Below are 16,004 nucleotides of genomic sequence, written 5' to 3'. Positions count from 1 at the left end.
GCTCTTCTGTTTTTCAGAATTATAAAAATGTAGCTAAACGGAGATAATGGAAGTTGCTTTTGGAGCGCTATCTTGCAGACTGTCTTTGCACAAGATATTGACAGGAAATGTCTGCACATTTTGAGAGCCTCCTGAATCTTCAGCAGTTTTTTTCCCCTGACATATACCAAGCACCCAACACATGATTGTTCATACGAATGAATGAGCAAATGAACCAGCAGCCTAAAAGAGAGGCAGCTCTTGATCCCCAAACATTGTGGAGCCAAAACAGTAAGCTTTGACAGTGATGAGGGTGGGAGAAAAGACTGTCATATCTTAAGAATCAAATAAAATAGAAAAGAAAGCCAGGCACGGTGGCTCACACCTGTAATCCTAGCACTTCGGGAGGCCAAGGTGGGTGGATCACAAGGTCAGGAGATTGAGACCTTCCTGGCTAACACAGTGAAACCCCGGCTCTACTAAATATACAAAAAATTAGCGGAGTGTGGTGTTGCATGCCTGTAGTTCCAGCTACCTGGGAAGACGAGGCAGGACCACTTGAACCTGGGAGGCAGAGGTTGCAGTGAGCTGAGATTGCACCGCTGCACTCCAGCCTGGGCGATACAGCAAGACCCAGTCTCAAAAAAAAAAAAAAAAGAAAAGAAAAGAAAAGCAATTAAACTTTTTTTAAGAAATTACTCTTACTTAAAAGACTTAAGAGGATTTAAGTAGATGCATGTGAGCAGTAGGAAGTAAGAGTCGCTGAGATTTATTCCACAATCATGTTCTGAGCGTCTTTTGTGCCAGCCATGGTACTGACCTTGGTACACAGTGGTGAGCAAACCAGCCCTAGCCTGTAGACTTGGGGCTTTCCTGTAGTGGGAGAAAATGACTTACTGTTAAATGCATGGTGTGAACCAAAGCGGAGATATGAGGGAAAGAATTGAGGCCCTGTAGAAGCATCCGGCAGAGGAAGCACAGGCTGGAAGAAGGCTTCTCTGAGGAAGTGAGGTTTGAGCGTGGATCTGCAGGAAAAGTAGAACATTCCACGTGGAGAGCAAAGGCCTCCGTGGCGGAAGGAGCCGGAGGGTGTTTGAGGACCTCGCTAGGGGCTGAAGCCCTGGAGCGTGAAACTGAGGGGCAGGTCAGTGAGCAGTTGCTGTAGCCACAGCGTGGTCTGTTATTTCTGAGAGTCTGAAATCTCTGAAGAGGATACTAGGCAGAAATGCTAATGAGAACACGATGTTTCAGGTGGTGAGAGTCGATAGAGTAGGCATTTGGAGGGATGTCCTCTCCCCATTGTGGATCTACCAGAACAAAATCTAGAGAATGCACAAAGGAACCAAACAATGAGCTGTCAGGCTCTAAGTGGGGAGGGCGTGTGATAGAACGTGGACCTGTTCCCGCATCCCCACCCCAGGCCTGATACTGGCTGTGTGGCTAGGGACATCACAGTTTTAATTTTACACAATATTTGGTTTCTTTTAGAAAATATTTTCCCAGATAAAAAATGCCAACATTTGTGAATGGTGGCAGTGGATACATGTGTAGGTTTTATTATTCGATTTTTTCTGTATATTACAAGTTTTTTGATTAGAAGGGAAGACTTTTTTTTCAATTTGAAGAGGGGTCGGTAGAGGAAGGAAGTAGGTGCTGGGAATGGTTTAAGAGTCAGGGTCCTATTCCTAGATCCAAATTGGCTCAGGCAAATCATTCTCTGGTCCTCTGATGCCTTTTCTAAGGAGAAGAATTTTGAAGACGATGATGTTGGAAATAGCTTCTGACTCTAAAACATTCTGTGATGCTAACTTTTTAAAAACAGTTGATTATTGAATAATTCTATTTATAGGCTTGGGAATTCAGTGCCTCATGCCCACTAATCCCCCGATTCTTTTTGTTTTTTGTTTTTGAGACGGAGTCTTGCTCTGTTGCCAGGCTGAGGTGCAGTGGTGTGATCTCTGCTCACTGCAACCCTGCCTCCTGGGTTCAACTGATTCCTCTGCCTCAGCCTCCCAAGAAGTTGAGACTGTAAGTGTGCGCCACCACGCCTGGCTAATTTTTTGTTATTTTTAGTAGAGGCAGGGTTTCACCATGTTGGCCAGGATGGTCTCAATCTCCTGACCTCATGATCTGCTGCCTTGGCCTCCCAAAGTTTTGGGATTACAGGCATGAGCCACTGCGCCCGGCCTAATCCCTGATTCTTTAAAAGTAAGAGGAACCATTTTGCTTGGCACAGGATACCCAATAGCTCTCTAGTAAGGAAGCTCGTGCGTTGAAATTCGTTTGCTCAGAGACGTTTTCAGAAGCTGTGAACCCACAGGCTGCTCACGTGCATTCTGGACCAGATGTGGGACTCTGGACCCACCCGGAATGCCGTGCCTCTGTGTTAGGCATCATGCCACTCACCACGCGCCTTCCAGCGGCTCCTCTCTGGCTTAGCAGGGTACCTACCGAGTCCTTCCTCCAAATTTTAGATGAGAAATGTAGGAATGAAAGGAAACAACCCAGCAGACAGGCTTGTTTCACATGTCACTGTGTGTCAAAATCAGAGGTATGTCTTAGATTGTAGCTTCTTGGGAAAAAAAAGTTGTCCCATGAATTTGGGGGTTTTGTTTTGTGTTTGGACATTGTCCAGGAGGCATGATGGGTCACCTGGAGCTTCATCAGTACCGCTGAGTGGGGACGGTGGTGTGCACGGTCAGCTTTCCAGTTGTATCAGCGACATCCTCCAGCCTGCCCCATCCCGCGGGGACGTAGCAGCCGGTGGACAGGAGCCCACACCCCACAGCAGCAAAAGAAGCCCGAGGAGCGGCCGTGCGGGCTCTCCACTGAGTCAGCAGGGAACGGCCTTCAGGCCCCAGCTGCCTTTGCAGCCTCCTCTCCAGTTTCTCTTACTTGGGTCAAGTTTCCTTACAATGCTTCGAATGCATGAGAATAAGAAGGTGTGTGCTGGCAGAATTTCTGCTGAATAATGCCAAGGCTTTCCAAGTCAGAGCATGAATTTAAGCGGAGCAAAGTCCCCAGTCAATGGACTCAGAGTAATGGCTATTCTGCTAATCATGAAAAGTACAAATGTTTTTGCCTTTAAAGGCTCACAAAAGGGCTGCTCAGTTACAAACTGGAAACTACTCTGGATCTTCGCTTTATGGCACTTCTTTTTTGTAGGTGATTAGAAACATTTTCCACTTAGCATTTAAGGGTTTGAATAGACTCGTGACTTTTTTTGAACTAAAGTTTCCTCTTTTTTTTTTTTTAAACTAACATTTTTCTTTTTTTGCAAGTAGACTAAAGATTTAAAGTCACAGGTTTTCCAAATATTGAAACTCTGCCTGCATGATTATTATATTTGCTGTGGGGATTAACACTTTTCCAAAGTACGTTTCCACACAAGATCCTTGTTTTGCCCCGGAGTTTGGTTCTTCACAGCTTATTATGCAGATTTAGGCAAAATGGACCAAGCCCCATCCACTAGAACTTCCATTATAAAGGCAATCGTTTCAAATAAAATGGAAGCCGTTTATCTTAATGAACCAAGAGGAAAATGAAATCTGCTGAAATGATCTGAACCCTTAAAAAATTGGTAATTTATCATGGCTATATTTATTTGTATTAGTTTCTCTACGCTGCCCATTTTATTGACTTTCCACTGCCACCACCAAATGCTGTAGTATTTTCATTCCTTACGTTTTTTATTAGCAGGGCCACTTCTCCCTTAATAAAACCATGCCTTTTCCCCACTCCTCCGTTTCAGAGCATTCGGGGCCATTCCTGGTAAGAAGCCAGTGTTGGATAATGTTCCCATTGTGGCGTTGGGCGGCAGAGTGCATGGATAATGGTTCCTGTTTTTCCCTCCAAATGGAGGGAAGACACAGACGTAATTGAAACTTACAATGTCAAGGGGTAATTTTATTCCATTATTTTTAATGAAAACGGGGAGGTATCACCTAGCTAAAATGCTGGAAAATAGCCTCCTAGTAGCCCTAAGCACCCACGTGTGGCTGAATGCAGGTGGGATGGAACCCTGTTCCCTCTTGCCTCCCTCCCCCAAATAGAGAGATGCCATCAGTGGTCGGGAAATGCAGCGAGCCACAGGTAATGAGCTCAGTCTCTATTTTCCTTGTCAGATCTCCCAGCTGATGACAGAGAGTGGCCGGGAGGGACTGACCGAGGCAGTGCTGAATCGCTACAATGCAGACAAGCCTTCTGCCTGCAGCGTCCCCGCCTCACAGGGCTCCTGCTTGGCCAGCGAGACTTCTGCAGGCACCTCGGTGGCCGCTTCCTTCTTTGCACGGTAAGAGAGCCGTTCAGATCCTGGGTTCTTTCCGCTGTGCGTGCCTGGTTAACCTCTCGCGTCGACTAGTTCGGCTGAAACACCAGAAAGCATTTGGGGAGGTTCTTTGATGTCGCTGTTTACGGGACTTTCTCAACCATGGCACTTTGACATCTTGGGCCAGCTAACTTGTGGGGACTGTCCTGTGTGTTGGAGGGTGGTTTGGAGGGTGTGCCCCTTGGCGTATGCCTGAAGGACCCTCCCTGAGTTGTGACTACCAAAAATGTCCCCAGATATTGTCAAAAAGCCCTGGGGTTGAGAACTGTTGCTCTCTTTTTTTTAAGATGGGGTCTCGCTCTGTCACCTAGGCCGGAGGGCAGTGGAGTCTCACTCTGTCACCCAGCCTGGAGTACGGTGGAGTCTGCCTCCCAGGTTCAAGCAATTCTCCTGCCTCAGCCTCCCGAGTAGCTGGGACTACAGGCATGCACCACCATGCCCCGCTAATTTTTGTATTTTTAGTAGAGACGGGGTTTTGCCATGTTGACCAGGATGGTCTCGATCTCTTGACCTCATGATCCACCTGTCTCGGCCTCCCAAAGTGCTGGGATTACAGGCGTGAGCCACCGCGCCCGGCCTAATTTTTGTATTTTTAGTAGAGACGGGGTTTCACCATGTTGACCAGGATGGTCTGAATCTCCTGACCTCGTGATCCACCTGCCTCGGCCTCTGAAAGTGCTGGGGTTACAGGCGTGAGCCGCCGTGCCCGGCCTGGGAACCACTGCTCTCGTGATGTGTAGCTGTAAAGATGTCTTCCTTTGGATAAGAACTTTTGTAGGGGGATCCCTCTGGCGAGTGTTTCCAGATTTAGCTTCTCATTCTAGAAACTTAACTGCTTAAAAGCTATTAAATGGATGGCTGGGGGGTTTTTACTCCTTCTTGATAGAGGAGCCAGAGAGTTATCAAATACTATCCAGCTAAACTTGGGAACTTTAAAAATATAAGAAACAAAAAAGAAAGGTATTTCAACAATGTTTTCTCCCTAATTTTAGCAACAAGGCAGAGACGGGGCAGGAGACTAAGGACAGCTGAGCAGGAAAGGACTTCAGGGATTGTCTGGTTCCAGCTCCTTATTTATGAGTGAGAAAAACGGGGACCAGGGAAGTTCCACTAGGAGCAAGTTATAGCACAGCCAGAAATGGAAACTGGATTTCTCTACGTTTTTCTCTGTATCTTTTTTTTTGCGATGGTGTCTCGCTCTGCCACCCAGGCTGGAGTGCAGTGGTGCAATCTCGGCTCACTGCAACCTCTGCCTCTTGGGTTCAAACGATTCTCCCGACTCAGTCTCCTGAGTAGCTGGGACTACAGGCATGCCCCGCCATGCCCAGCTAATTTTTGAATTTTTAGTAGGGATGGGATTCCATGTTGACCAGGCTGGTCTCGATCACCTGACCTCGTAATCCGCCTGCCTCGGCCTCCCAAAGTGCTGGGATTACAGGCATGAGCCAACGCACCCAGCCTGCAACTCATTTTTTAAATTTAATATTTGGAACTGAGCCTTAGAAAACTTTCTCTGCCTAAGATTTGCAAACCTCTGAGTGAACAGGGCCTAGAATAAATATGGTAGCATCAGATATGAAATCGTGAGACCATTTGGGTTCAAGTTGCAGTTCGGCCTCAGCTTCGCCGTCTATGAAATGATATACCTCCTCTACAGGATTGCTCTGAAGACTGAAATAGGGTGATGAGAAGTGATAAAGTGCTGTAGAAGTGGTGACCGCGATGGCAGTGAGAAGGAAGCTGTGTGGCTGTTCTGAATGGTGGCATCCAAAACTCAAATGTGAGGAAGGGGGGCTGATTAGGACAGGGACAAGGCAGAGGAGGACAGAGGCACCCTAAAGGCAGCACATGCGGCTTGTTGGAAGACCAGCTTTGAGGGTCCTGATTGTCCCTGGGTGCCATGTTGATTGTCCTGTGAACACTTGGGCCAACTCGAATGTTGGGAGGTGAAAGGAAATGTGTACAGGCTGGCCACCCAGCAATGAGGACCCTGTGGGATCCTTGTCTGTACGTGAATCTCTGTGTTGTCCCAGCCCATTAAGCAGGGACTCCAAGCTCACGGGGAGGCCATGGCCATGCCACTTAGGGAGAGAATGATGGGAGGGAACAGTTATGAGGAAATGTCACAAGCACAGGAGCTCCTAGGAGGTTATTTGAGCACGTCCAAAGGAGGGTGACTAAGAAGCGCTCTCACGGCAGGTTCCGTTTGGAGAAGAGAAGGATTCTGGGGTGTACCATGGATGCTCTTGGCTCTCTCTCGGGCTGTCGTATAAACGGAGATTGGCTGGTTTTGTAGAGCAGCCAAGTATGTAGGCAAAGGCTAAGTCATGAGGGAGGACACGCATCCCCAGCTCAGAAGGCAGAACTTGCAATTTCGATGGCTTGAGGAGAGAGTGAGATTTGTGTCCCTGAGGGAGATGAAAGTTATGTTGAGTAATTACCTGGCCTTGGTACCAGAAGGAACGTTCAGTGCTCAGATGGGAATTGACTTCCGATGTGCCTTTCTAACCTGAAATTCTTTGAACGTGGAAAGCCTTCCATTCAGTTCCAGCCAGAGAATTTTACAGGAGGCTTACTGACTCACAAGACAATCCAGGAAAAATCTAAAGCAGGAAGAAATGAGAGGTGAGGGCTCCCCGTGGGCAGAATTGAAGGAGAACAGGAGCTCAGGTGCAAGGAAGGGACGTGGGGATGAGATGTGCTGGGAACCTGAGTGTGTTGGACAAGCAGTGTGCCCAAGGCCGGAGGTCGGGATATCAGAGGGGGGATTTACAAACAAGCAAGCAGACGTCAGGGAAAGGATGGCAAAGCACTGGCCAAGCCTCAGGTGGCACGGAAATACTGAGGCAAAACCTACCCCGCATGGGCTGGTGACGCAGCTGGGGCGGCCGTGCCGGTGACGCAGGCAGCAAACAAATGCTGGAAACCCATGACTTTGGAGTGACGAGGGCTTGAGATGTGAGCTTTCAAAGAGCTGGAAAGGATCCGTAAGGCCCCCAAAGCTTTATGATGACTTTCTTTGCCGTGAACGCTGGTAGCACTCGACACTTAATGGAATGAGCATTAAAAGCACGTGGTTTGTATTCAGAGGTTTACAGTGCACAGTGGGAAACAGTACCGTGTGAAAAGAACGATCTTTACAGATATCTCCCGCCCTTTACTCATGCCCATGCCTCGCCCTGTTGTTCTCATCGTTGGTGAGGCCTATTCTTAGCTGGATGTTCCCACCTCCCAACGAGAGAGACGGCATATGAATAACCTCCCTGCCGCTGAGGGCACCGAAAGCTGAAGTGTGGATGACCGGCTCCAGGCCCGTCATGCCAAGAGGCAGACCCAGGGGTGTCTCTGACCCCTTTACATCCTCTGCTGTCTGTGTGATAGCCAAAACCTGCCCAGCTTATGTTGTCAGACTGTAAACTGAGTTCAATAAGCCTTTTGGTTTTAGCTGACGCGGAGCTGTGTAAGGTGATGGTCATGACAGCTTTTGGTATGTGTCTGTCCTCATAGGGGTTCGGGGGCGGAGTCAGCTCCTACACCTCCAGTCTGTGCTTACCACTTTCAGCTTTTCCTGCCTGACTGCAGTGGAGACATAGTCCTCTGAGCGTGCAGGGCCCTGGAGTCAGGGCACAAGGGTGGCCAGCTCTCAGGAAGCTGTCCTGGTCCAGGCATGGTGGCTTACACCTGTAATTCCAGCACTTTGGGAGACCAAGGTGGATGGATCACATGAGGCCAGGAGTTCAAGACCAGCTTGGCCAACATGGCGAGTCCCCGTCTCTAATAAAAATACAAAAATCAGCCGGGTGTGGTGGTGCATGTCTGTAATCCCAGCTACTTGGGAGACTCAGACATGAGAATCGCTTGAACTCAGGAGGTGGAGGTTGCAGTGAGCTGAGATGAGTCACTTTACTCCAGCCTGGGTGACAAAGCAAGACACAGTCTCAAAAAAAAGAGGGAAAGAAGGAAAGAAGGGAAGGAAGGGAAGGAAGGAAGGAAAGAAAAAGGAGGAGGAAGAAGGGAAGAAAAAAAGAACAAAAGAAAGAAAGAAAGGGAGGAAGGGAGGAAGGAAGGAAGGAAAGAAAAAGAAAAAAGGAAGGAAGGAGAGAGAAAAAGAAAGAAAGTGAGAAAGAGAAAAGGAAAGAAAGGGAAGGAAGGAAGGAAAGAAAAGAGAAAAGAAAAGGAAAAAGAAAGAGGCAGCGGCTGTGCTGGGGCCATTTCATTTCTGTGGGAGGGATGGCATTTGCCACATTTGTGGCCCACGTGGCCGACATTTACGGAGCACTCAGTAAGCAGCACTCACTGTTAACTAGCTCTTCATATGCAGAGCCTTCATTTTCAGAGAGGCCCTGTGAGGCACAGCCCGTCACCTTCTCTGTCTTGTGGATAAAGAAGGTGGTTCCCTGAGTTGCTGACCCAAAGCCACGCAGCCAGGAGTGGGAGTGGGAACTCCACCCTCATCTCCTCTCCCTTGAGGGCCCATGTCCCTATTCTCTGCACTAAACAGACACAGTGAGGCACTGTATTATAGGGTGTTTTGTTTTTGTTTACTGTAACCATGAACTGATGATTGCTTATAAAACATGTTTGAAACTCCTAGGCCCTGGGATTTGAGAAGCTGAGTCGAACAACAATAGCACAAACAACAGAAAACCCCCTCTTTGTTGAGGGTCACAGATGTTTACTTTCTTCTGTGATATTAACCTTTATTTAAAATGTATTTATTTTTATTTAAAAATTTTTTTTTTTATTTTTTGAGACAGAATCTCACTCTCACTGCAGCCTCAGCTTCCCAGGCTCTAGTGATCCTCCCACTTCAGCCTCCTGAGGAGCTGGGACCACAGGAATGTACCGCTGTGCCCAGCCACTTTATTTTTACTTTTTGTAGAGATGGGGTCTCCCTGTGTTTATTGCCCAAGCTGGTCTTGAACTCGGGCTCAAGCAATCCTCCCACCTTGGCCTCCCATAGTGCTGGGATCATAGTCATGAGCCCCTGCACCTGGCCTAAAATGTATTTATTTATTTGTTTTTGAGATGGAGTCTCACTCACTGTTTTCCAGGCTGGAGTGCAGTGGTGCGATCTCAGCTCACTGTAGCCTCTGCCTCACAGGTTCAAGCCACTCTGCCTCAGCCTCCTGAGTAGGATTACAGGTGTGCACCATCACACCCAGCTAACTTTTGTATTTTTAGTAGAGATGGGATTTCATCATACTGGCCACGGTGATCTCAAACTCCTGACCTCAAGTAATCCACCTGCCTCGGCCTCCCAAAGCGCTATTTTTTTTTTTGATTGACTAATAAACATTGTATATATTTATGGAGTAAAACACGTTTTGAAATATATACATATTGTGGAATTAGCCTTTCTTTTTAAATGCTTACTTTTCAGAACTGTGGGTGGAGGTCTGGGTGGACCTTGTTGCCTCTCAAATTCAGTGTCTATAAACTAAGAATTTCAATTTTGAGCAAGCAGAGTGTGGTCTGTCCTGATCCACACACGGTGACTGGTCTGTGACAAGTATAGAAATTGAGAGGGAGCATTTAGAAAGATCCGCTGATGGCATCATTTTCTGTCTGTTGAATCCAAGAATAAAAAACTGCGGCTTGCATTTTGTGTGTAACTAGAAGTAAAAGAAAAAGTGGTCGTTCACCCCGGTGGTGGGAGCCGCACTGCTGCCGGGAAGGATGGAGCCTGAGGCACCTGCTCTGTGCTTCAGCCTCTCTCACAGACTGGCTTTCAACAGTCAGCATCTTAGTGGCTGTCTTTGCTTCAGAATTTCAGCACCCCCCCCACCTTTTTTTTTTTTTGAGAAAAAAACACTGTTTCTGGAAAAAATAGTAACAGTCGACCAGAAAAGAGTTTGAAACAATTGATCATCAAGCTGGTTAGCTATTATGTACTGGCTTTGAACATCAAGAACATTTCAAACGAGGAATTTTTTTTTTCTTTGCATGATTTTCACATTAATAGAAAATGGTGAAGTAGGGGATGATTAGATTTTCCCATTTGCTGACGGTTCACTTTGAATAAAGATTGACTTAATGATCTACTTTACCTTTTAAAGTATGAAGTGCATGAAACCCGATAAAAACTCTTGGGGTGAAACCCTAGCTTTGTAGGTTGAGGCAGTGGAACCTTCATTTTTATGTGAAGAGCAATTAGTGGATTCTGAATTATGCTTAGAATTGAACCCAGAAACAAAAAATGGATCTTTTGGGTGACCTCATATCTTTGCAATTATTTTCTTTTCCAAAGAACCATTAAAAACCATGTTTTTTAAATTCATGGACAAAATTAGCTTCTGGAGAATTTTCATCTATATTCAGAGCAAGAGTTTGAAAAATGGTGACCAGGTACAGTGGCTCATGCCTGTAATCCCAGCACTTTGGGAGGCTGAGGCGGGCGGATCACGAGGTCAGGAGTTCGAGACCAGCCTGGCCAACATGGTGAAACCCCATCTCTATTAAAAATACAAAAATTAGCCGAATGTGGTGGTGCACTCCTGTAATCTCAGCTACTCACGAGGCTGAAGCAGGAGAATCACTTGAACCTGGGAGGTGGAGGTTGCGGTGAGCTGAGATCGCACCACTGCACTCCAGCCTGGGCGACAGAGCAAGACTTAGTCTCAAAAAAAAAGAAAAGTGGTAACAGTTGATCACAGGAGCACAAAGACACCGTCCAGTTTTGGCAGAGCAGACGTTGCCAGTTCCGTGGCATTGACGAGGACGTGGCCTTTCAGTCCTGCCTTCAGACACCACTTCTACATGGTGACATTTTTGGTGTTCAGCTTTTATATTTAGTGGACAGCCTTTCTACCAAATTCAAATCAAATTTCCAAGTAAAATCAAATTAAGGTTTTTTTTATTCTCCACAACTTTATTTAAATTTTCCTATTGCTTAATATAAATAAATGCCTTTCCATTCTGTCATCACAGGCTCTGTTGACTTCAGAGCAGAGCTTACTCACGTCTTCAAATCCCCTCATCTGTTCTTTTGTTCATGATTGAGTCTACCACATGAGTTAGAGCTGCTCTCTCTTGCTCTCCCTCCCTCCCTCCCTCTCTTCTTCCCTCCCTTGCTCTGTTTTTCCATCTCCTATTGAAGATTCCTACCTTTACACAGTGTTTTCCTGTTGAGGGACAGTATGTCTCTCCTGGGTTTGGAATGTTCTGGATAAATACTGTTGTTGCTCTCATTCATTCTTTGTGACCCCTGTTGTCCTTCTACACTTGCCAAGCGGCCCCTCATTTTCTCCCACCGCCTCCTCTAAGTCTTTGCCGCTGGCCCAAGCACCTTCTGTTCTCAGATGTGCTGATGCTTCCGTCCGTCTCAGTCTCTGTGCAGTCTGCTCCATCGTAGGTGTTGAATGGCTCCTTGTTAGCTAAAAGCACTCTCCAGGCCTCTGGAGCATGTCGCTGACTGTTTTATGATGGATTTGACCATAATCCCCTTGGGTCTAAAAGTTGTGGTGGTGGTAAAACCAAGCCCTGCTCGTGTCCTGGGGTCTGTGGCCAGGCTGAGCAGAGAGGACTGAGCCCTGGCTCCCAGGCCCTGTTCTCAGGGCCACGTGCTTCTCTTGTCAATTTCCTGTGGCCCCGGTTCTCAGTGCTGTGTATCCTCATGTGACTGACCGTATGGAGAGCTGTTACTGGTCTGCTTACCATTATTTCCACACTCTCGCTGACAGCCGATTCAGGTAGCATCTCGTTGCTCTGCTTTCAGCAAATGCTTTTCATATATAATCTTGTATGGTGAAGGTGTTCTTTAGTCCCGGGGCACTTAACACACAACAGTGGTACTTGGCTATGCATTTGGAGTTGATGAAGTCGTGGAAGGCTGGGAAGGGGTGTGGAATGGTTGATGCTGCTTTTGTTCTGTCAGGCGCATTTCCCTTTAGGGCTGCTCGCACCTTGCCCTTACACACACATCAACAGCATCACCAGAGAAAAACTATCCTAAACACACCACAGTTGGTCCCAGGTGATCTGGGTGGAGGAAAAATTGCACTGGGTGCAAGACCTCTGACTCTTAGGCACCAATTTACTGTGGAGGGACAGGACACAGTCTCTGCCCCCAGCCTCACGGCTTGGAACTGTTTCCATGACGGTAGAATGATCCTCTACAAAAACAAGAAGCCCTTTTAGGGGCTTAGATCGTAGAACCTCGCTGCGTTATTGTTGGTTTTCTGTTTCTTGCTTTGTTTTCACTGGAGCGTATTTTGTCTACTCTTCACTCCTTGCACTTTGCAGGTCCCATTCTTACTTGGTGTCTGTCTCTTCTCCTTTACCTAATGTATCCCCTTGTCCCCATTCCAGCTCCCTGTCCTCCCGTTCCAGGACTTCCCACGGAAGCAGGGCCACCGTTGAACTTCCTAGGGGATACTTGTGACAGGGCTGGCGTGCATAATTGTGCCGTCTATCCACAGAACCAGGGCGCCCAATTGTAGGAGGGAGTGTAAAGTCTCACCGATGATGAACCAGAAGCCGCTGGTGATTGAGAATATCAGTGACCCACACAGAGAGAGACCTGCCCTCAGAGAGCTGCATTTTAGCAGAGCTCCAGGTAGGTCGCCACATACCTCTGAAGCTTTTGAAGAGGTTTCATTTTCTGCTGGGTTTTGTTTTTGTTTTTTTTTGTTTTTATTTTTGTTTTTTTTTGAGACAGAGTCTCACTCTGTTGCCCAGGCTGGAGTGCAATGGTGTGATCTTGGCTCACTGCAACCTCCACCTCCCAGGTTCAAGCAATTCTCCCACCTCAGCCTCCCGAGTAGCTGGGATTACAGGTGCCTGCCACCATGTCCAGCTAATTTTTATGTCTTTATTAGAGACGGGGTTTCACCATGTTGGCCAGGATGGTCTTGAACTCCTGACCTCACGTGATCTGCCTGCCTCTGCCTCCCCAAGTGCTGGAATTACAGGCGTGAGCCACCGTGCCCAGCCTTGTGGTTTTATCGAGCCCACACTGTGCCAGCCCGGCGGAGCCACCTCCTGTGGGGCTCTGTCTGTCCTCCTTGGACGCAGGTGGTATCTGGGCTCACTTTGCCCTGGCTGGCCCTCCCTTCTTCACTAGTGGCCAAGCAGTGTCAGGCCACAGATCTTTGAAGGGCTGAACCAGAAGCAAAACCCTCCCCTCTGGGTTTCTTATTTATTTATCCCGGATAGGTCGTAGCTTTACTCTGCTTAGAAAAGACTTCATTGATTTCTTGCAAAAGAAGGGAGTCTCACTCATGTATATTGATAAAGTGGATTTTTAGGAATCATAGTTACGTGAATATGGTTTCACTCTAACTCCTCACATGAAAGGGAAACATTAAGAAGGAGCCAAGTGTGTGTTTAGTGCCTTCCGATGTCAACGGCCCCAGAAAACAGTCTTAGGCGTTTACTGTGTGAAGCCGAACCTCCTGGATTGCTTATGAGAGACAGCAAAAGCTCTGAAGGAAAAGTAGCCACAATGTAACATCGACGCGATCTTCCCTCGTGTTAAAAACATGCCTAGAACACCTCCGATAGATAACCCTAACATCCAATATGCAACCCCTGCGACCCCCCGAACTGCCCAATTTTGGGGTGTACGGATTGTAACGGAGGTGACATTCATGGCTTGGCACACACCACTCCGAGTCGGTGAGCTGTGCTAGAGAAAACAAGCGGTGTGTGCGGCCCCTTCCCATCCTCTGCTGCAGGGAATGTGGTCACGTGGGGCATTTTCTGGTTAAACAAGTCCTTTGTCTGACTGGCAGCTGGTTGGGGTATTGGCGATCAGCTGCCAACATCTGGGAATCATTTCCACAGCTCTGCCTAGGTCGAAAGCTCAATTCATGTCTTGGTGTGAATGTCTGAAGGCAAACCAATTTCAACAGGCCTCAAGAATCCCAGGGACTCTTGTAAGATACTCTCAGGGTTAAGCATTCTAGTTCTTATTGCACATTTGGCATGGTTTTTTTTTTTTTTTTTTTTTTTTTTTTTTTTTTTTTTTTTGTTTTTTGTATTTCTTTTTCCTGATACTGCAGCAGGGGCAAAGGTGGGGAGGTGAGCGGGGGCGGCGGTTTGGGGAGAAGGATGTTGGATAAGCAAATAGAAAGTTGGAGAAGCCCAGGCTTGAATTCTCAGCCAAATACGACATTCTGACTTGAGGCAAGTAACTTAACCTTGCTGAGCTTCCGATTCTTCTGTTAAATGGAGATCATCATATCTACTTTACAGGATTATGGAGAGGATTAAATGAAAATGTGATAGTACTTGGTAAACTTCATCTAAATCCCACAGATGGTGTTAAGATGGCACTAGCTGTCAGGATGGAGTTCTGTCCTCAGTGACGTCTCAGCGTTCTCTCCTGAGTAGATGACTTTGGTCGCCATCTTTCCAGGCTGTGTAGGGGACCCTTTGTTACCCTGCCTAATGACTGTCCAGGCCTTCTTCAGGAATTCTAACACCTGGCATCACCTCTCTGAGAACAAAACCACCTACAGAAAAGGTTGAAGAGCAATTAGCCCTTTAAAGTCTCTCCTGTGATGAACCAGATGCTGCTGGTGATGGAGAATATCAGTGACCCGCACAGAGAGAGACCTGCCCTCAGAGAGCTGTACTTTGGGAGAGCTCCAGGTAGGGGGCTACACACCTCTGAATCTTTTGAAGAGGTTTCATTTTTTTTTTTGAGATGGAGTCTCACTCTATCACTCAGGCTGGATTGCCGTGGCACAATCTCTGCTCACTGCAACCTCCACCTCCAGGTTCAAGCGATTCTCCCACCTCAGCCTCCTGAATAGCTGAGATTACAGCACCCACCATCATGCCTGGCTAATTTTTGTATTTTCAGTAGAGACGGGTTTCACCGTGTTTGCCAGGCTGGTCTTGTACTCCTGACCTCAGGTGATCCGCCCACCTTGGCCCCGTAAAGTGCTGGGATTACAGGTGTAAGCCATCGTGCCTGGCCTTGTTGTTGTTTTATGGCCCTAGGTAAACTGGTCCCAAACAATAAGGAAGACACTGAAGGGAAAAAAGAAGATGGGGTGGAGCTTTAAGAATTCTGTTCCCGTATAACTTTGTGACTCACTCAAGTGCAGCAAGCTGGAATTGTCATGATACTGACGTGAAGGAAAACAGTGAATAAAAGTAAGAGGGGGAAAGTTCTTTTTTTGTGAATACCCTCATGATTTAAATTGAGGCCTGAAGAGGGAGGATAGGGTGACATGGAGTAGATTCAAAAAAAGCAGAGTAGAAGCCTGTGAACTGAAGGAGAGGATGGACGGACGAGGGGCGGATGCGATTTTATCTAGTATATATTGTGTAAATTTGTTTCCTGGTCTATACTTCTGCCACCACTCTAATACCCTATCTCTATACTTGCCTCCTTTCTTCAGTACTGCCTCATTTAAAAATCATCATGGCCAGCCAGGTGGTGCCGTGGCTTACAACCTGTAATCCCAGTACTTGGAGAGGCTGAGGTGGGAGGATTGCTTGAGGTCAGGAGTTCAAGACCAGCCTGAGCAACATAGCAAGACCTTGTATCTAGAAAAAATTTTAAAAAGCAACCAACTGTACTGGCACATACCTGTAATCCTAGCTACTTGGGAGGCTGGGGCAGAAAGGTCGCTGAAGCCCGGGAGGTTGAGGCTGCAGTGAGCTATGATCTCACCAGTGTGCTCCAGCCTGGGTGACACAGTGAGACCCTTCTCTTAAAAAAAAAATAGCCTACATTTTTGAG

General features: G+C 47.2%; 1 protein-coding gene across 1 annotated transcript in view; it reads left to right on the top strand.

Moving 5' to 3' along the window:
* KIF26B (kinesin family member 26B) overlaps window positions 1-16,004 on the top strand; it is a 555,192-nt gene that overhangs the window by 263,640 nt on the left and 275,548 nt on the right. The window contains exon 4 of the mRNA XM_017532087.2: window positions 4,104-4,270. Within this exon, the coding sequence (XP_017387576.1) occupies window positions 4,104-4,270 (167 nt within the window). The remainder of the gene's footprint in view (window positions 1-4,103; window positions 4,271-16,004) is intronic.

The sequence above is a fragment of the Cebus imitator genome, unplaced genomic scaffold (genome assembly GCF_001604975.1).
Source record: "Cebus imitator isolate Cc_AM_T3 unplaced genomic scaffold, Cebus_imitator-1.0 Scaffold75, whole genome shotgun sequence".
In the NCBI taxonomy this organism is placed as follows: Eukaryota; Metazoa; Chordata; class Mammalia; order Primates; family Cebidae; genus Cebus; species Cebus imitator.
Note: the sequence above shows the minus strand (reverse complement) of the source record. Positions and strands in the feature narration are given on the sequence as shown.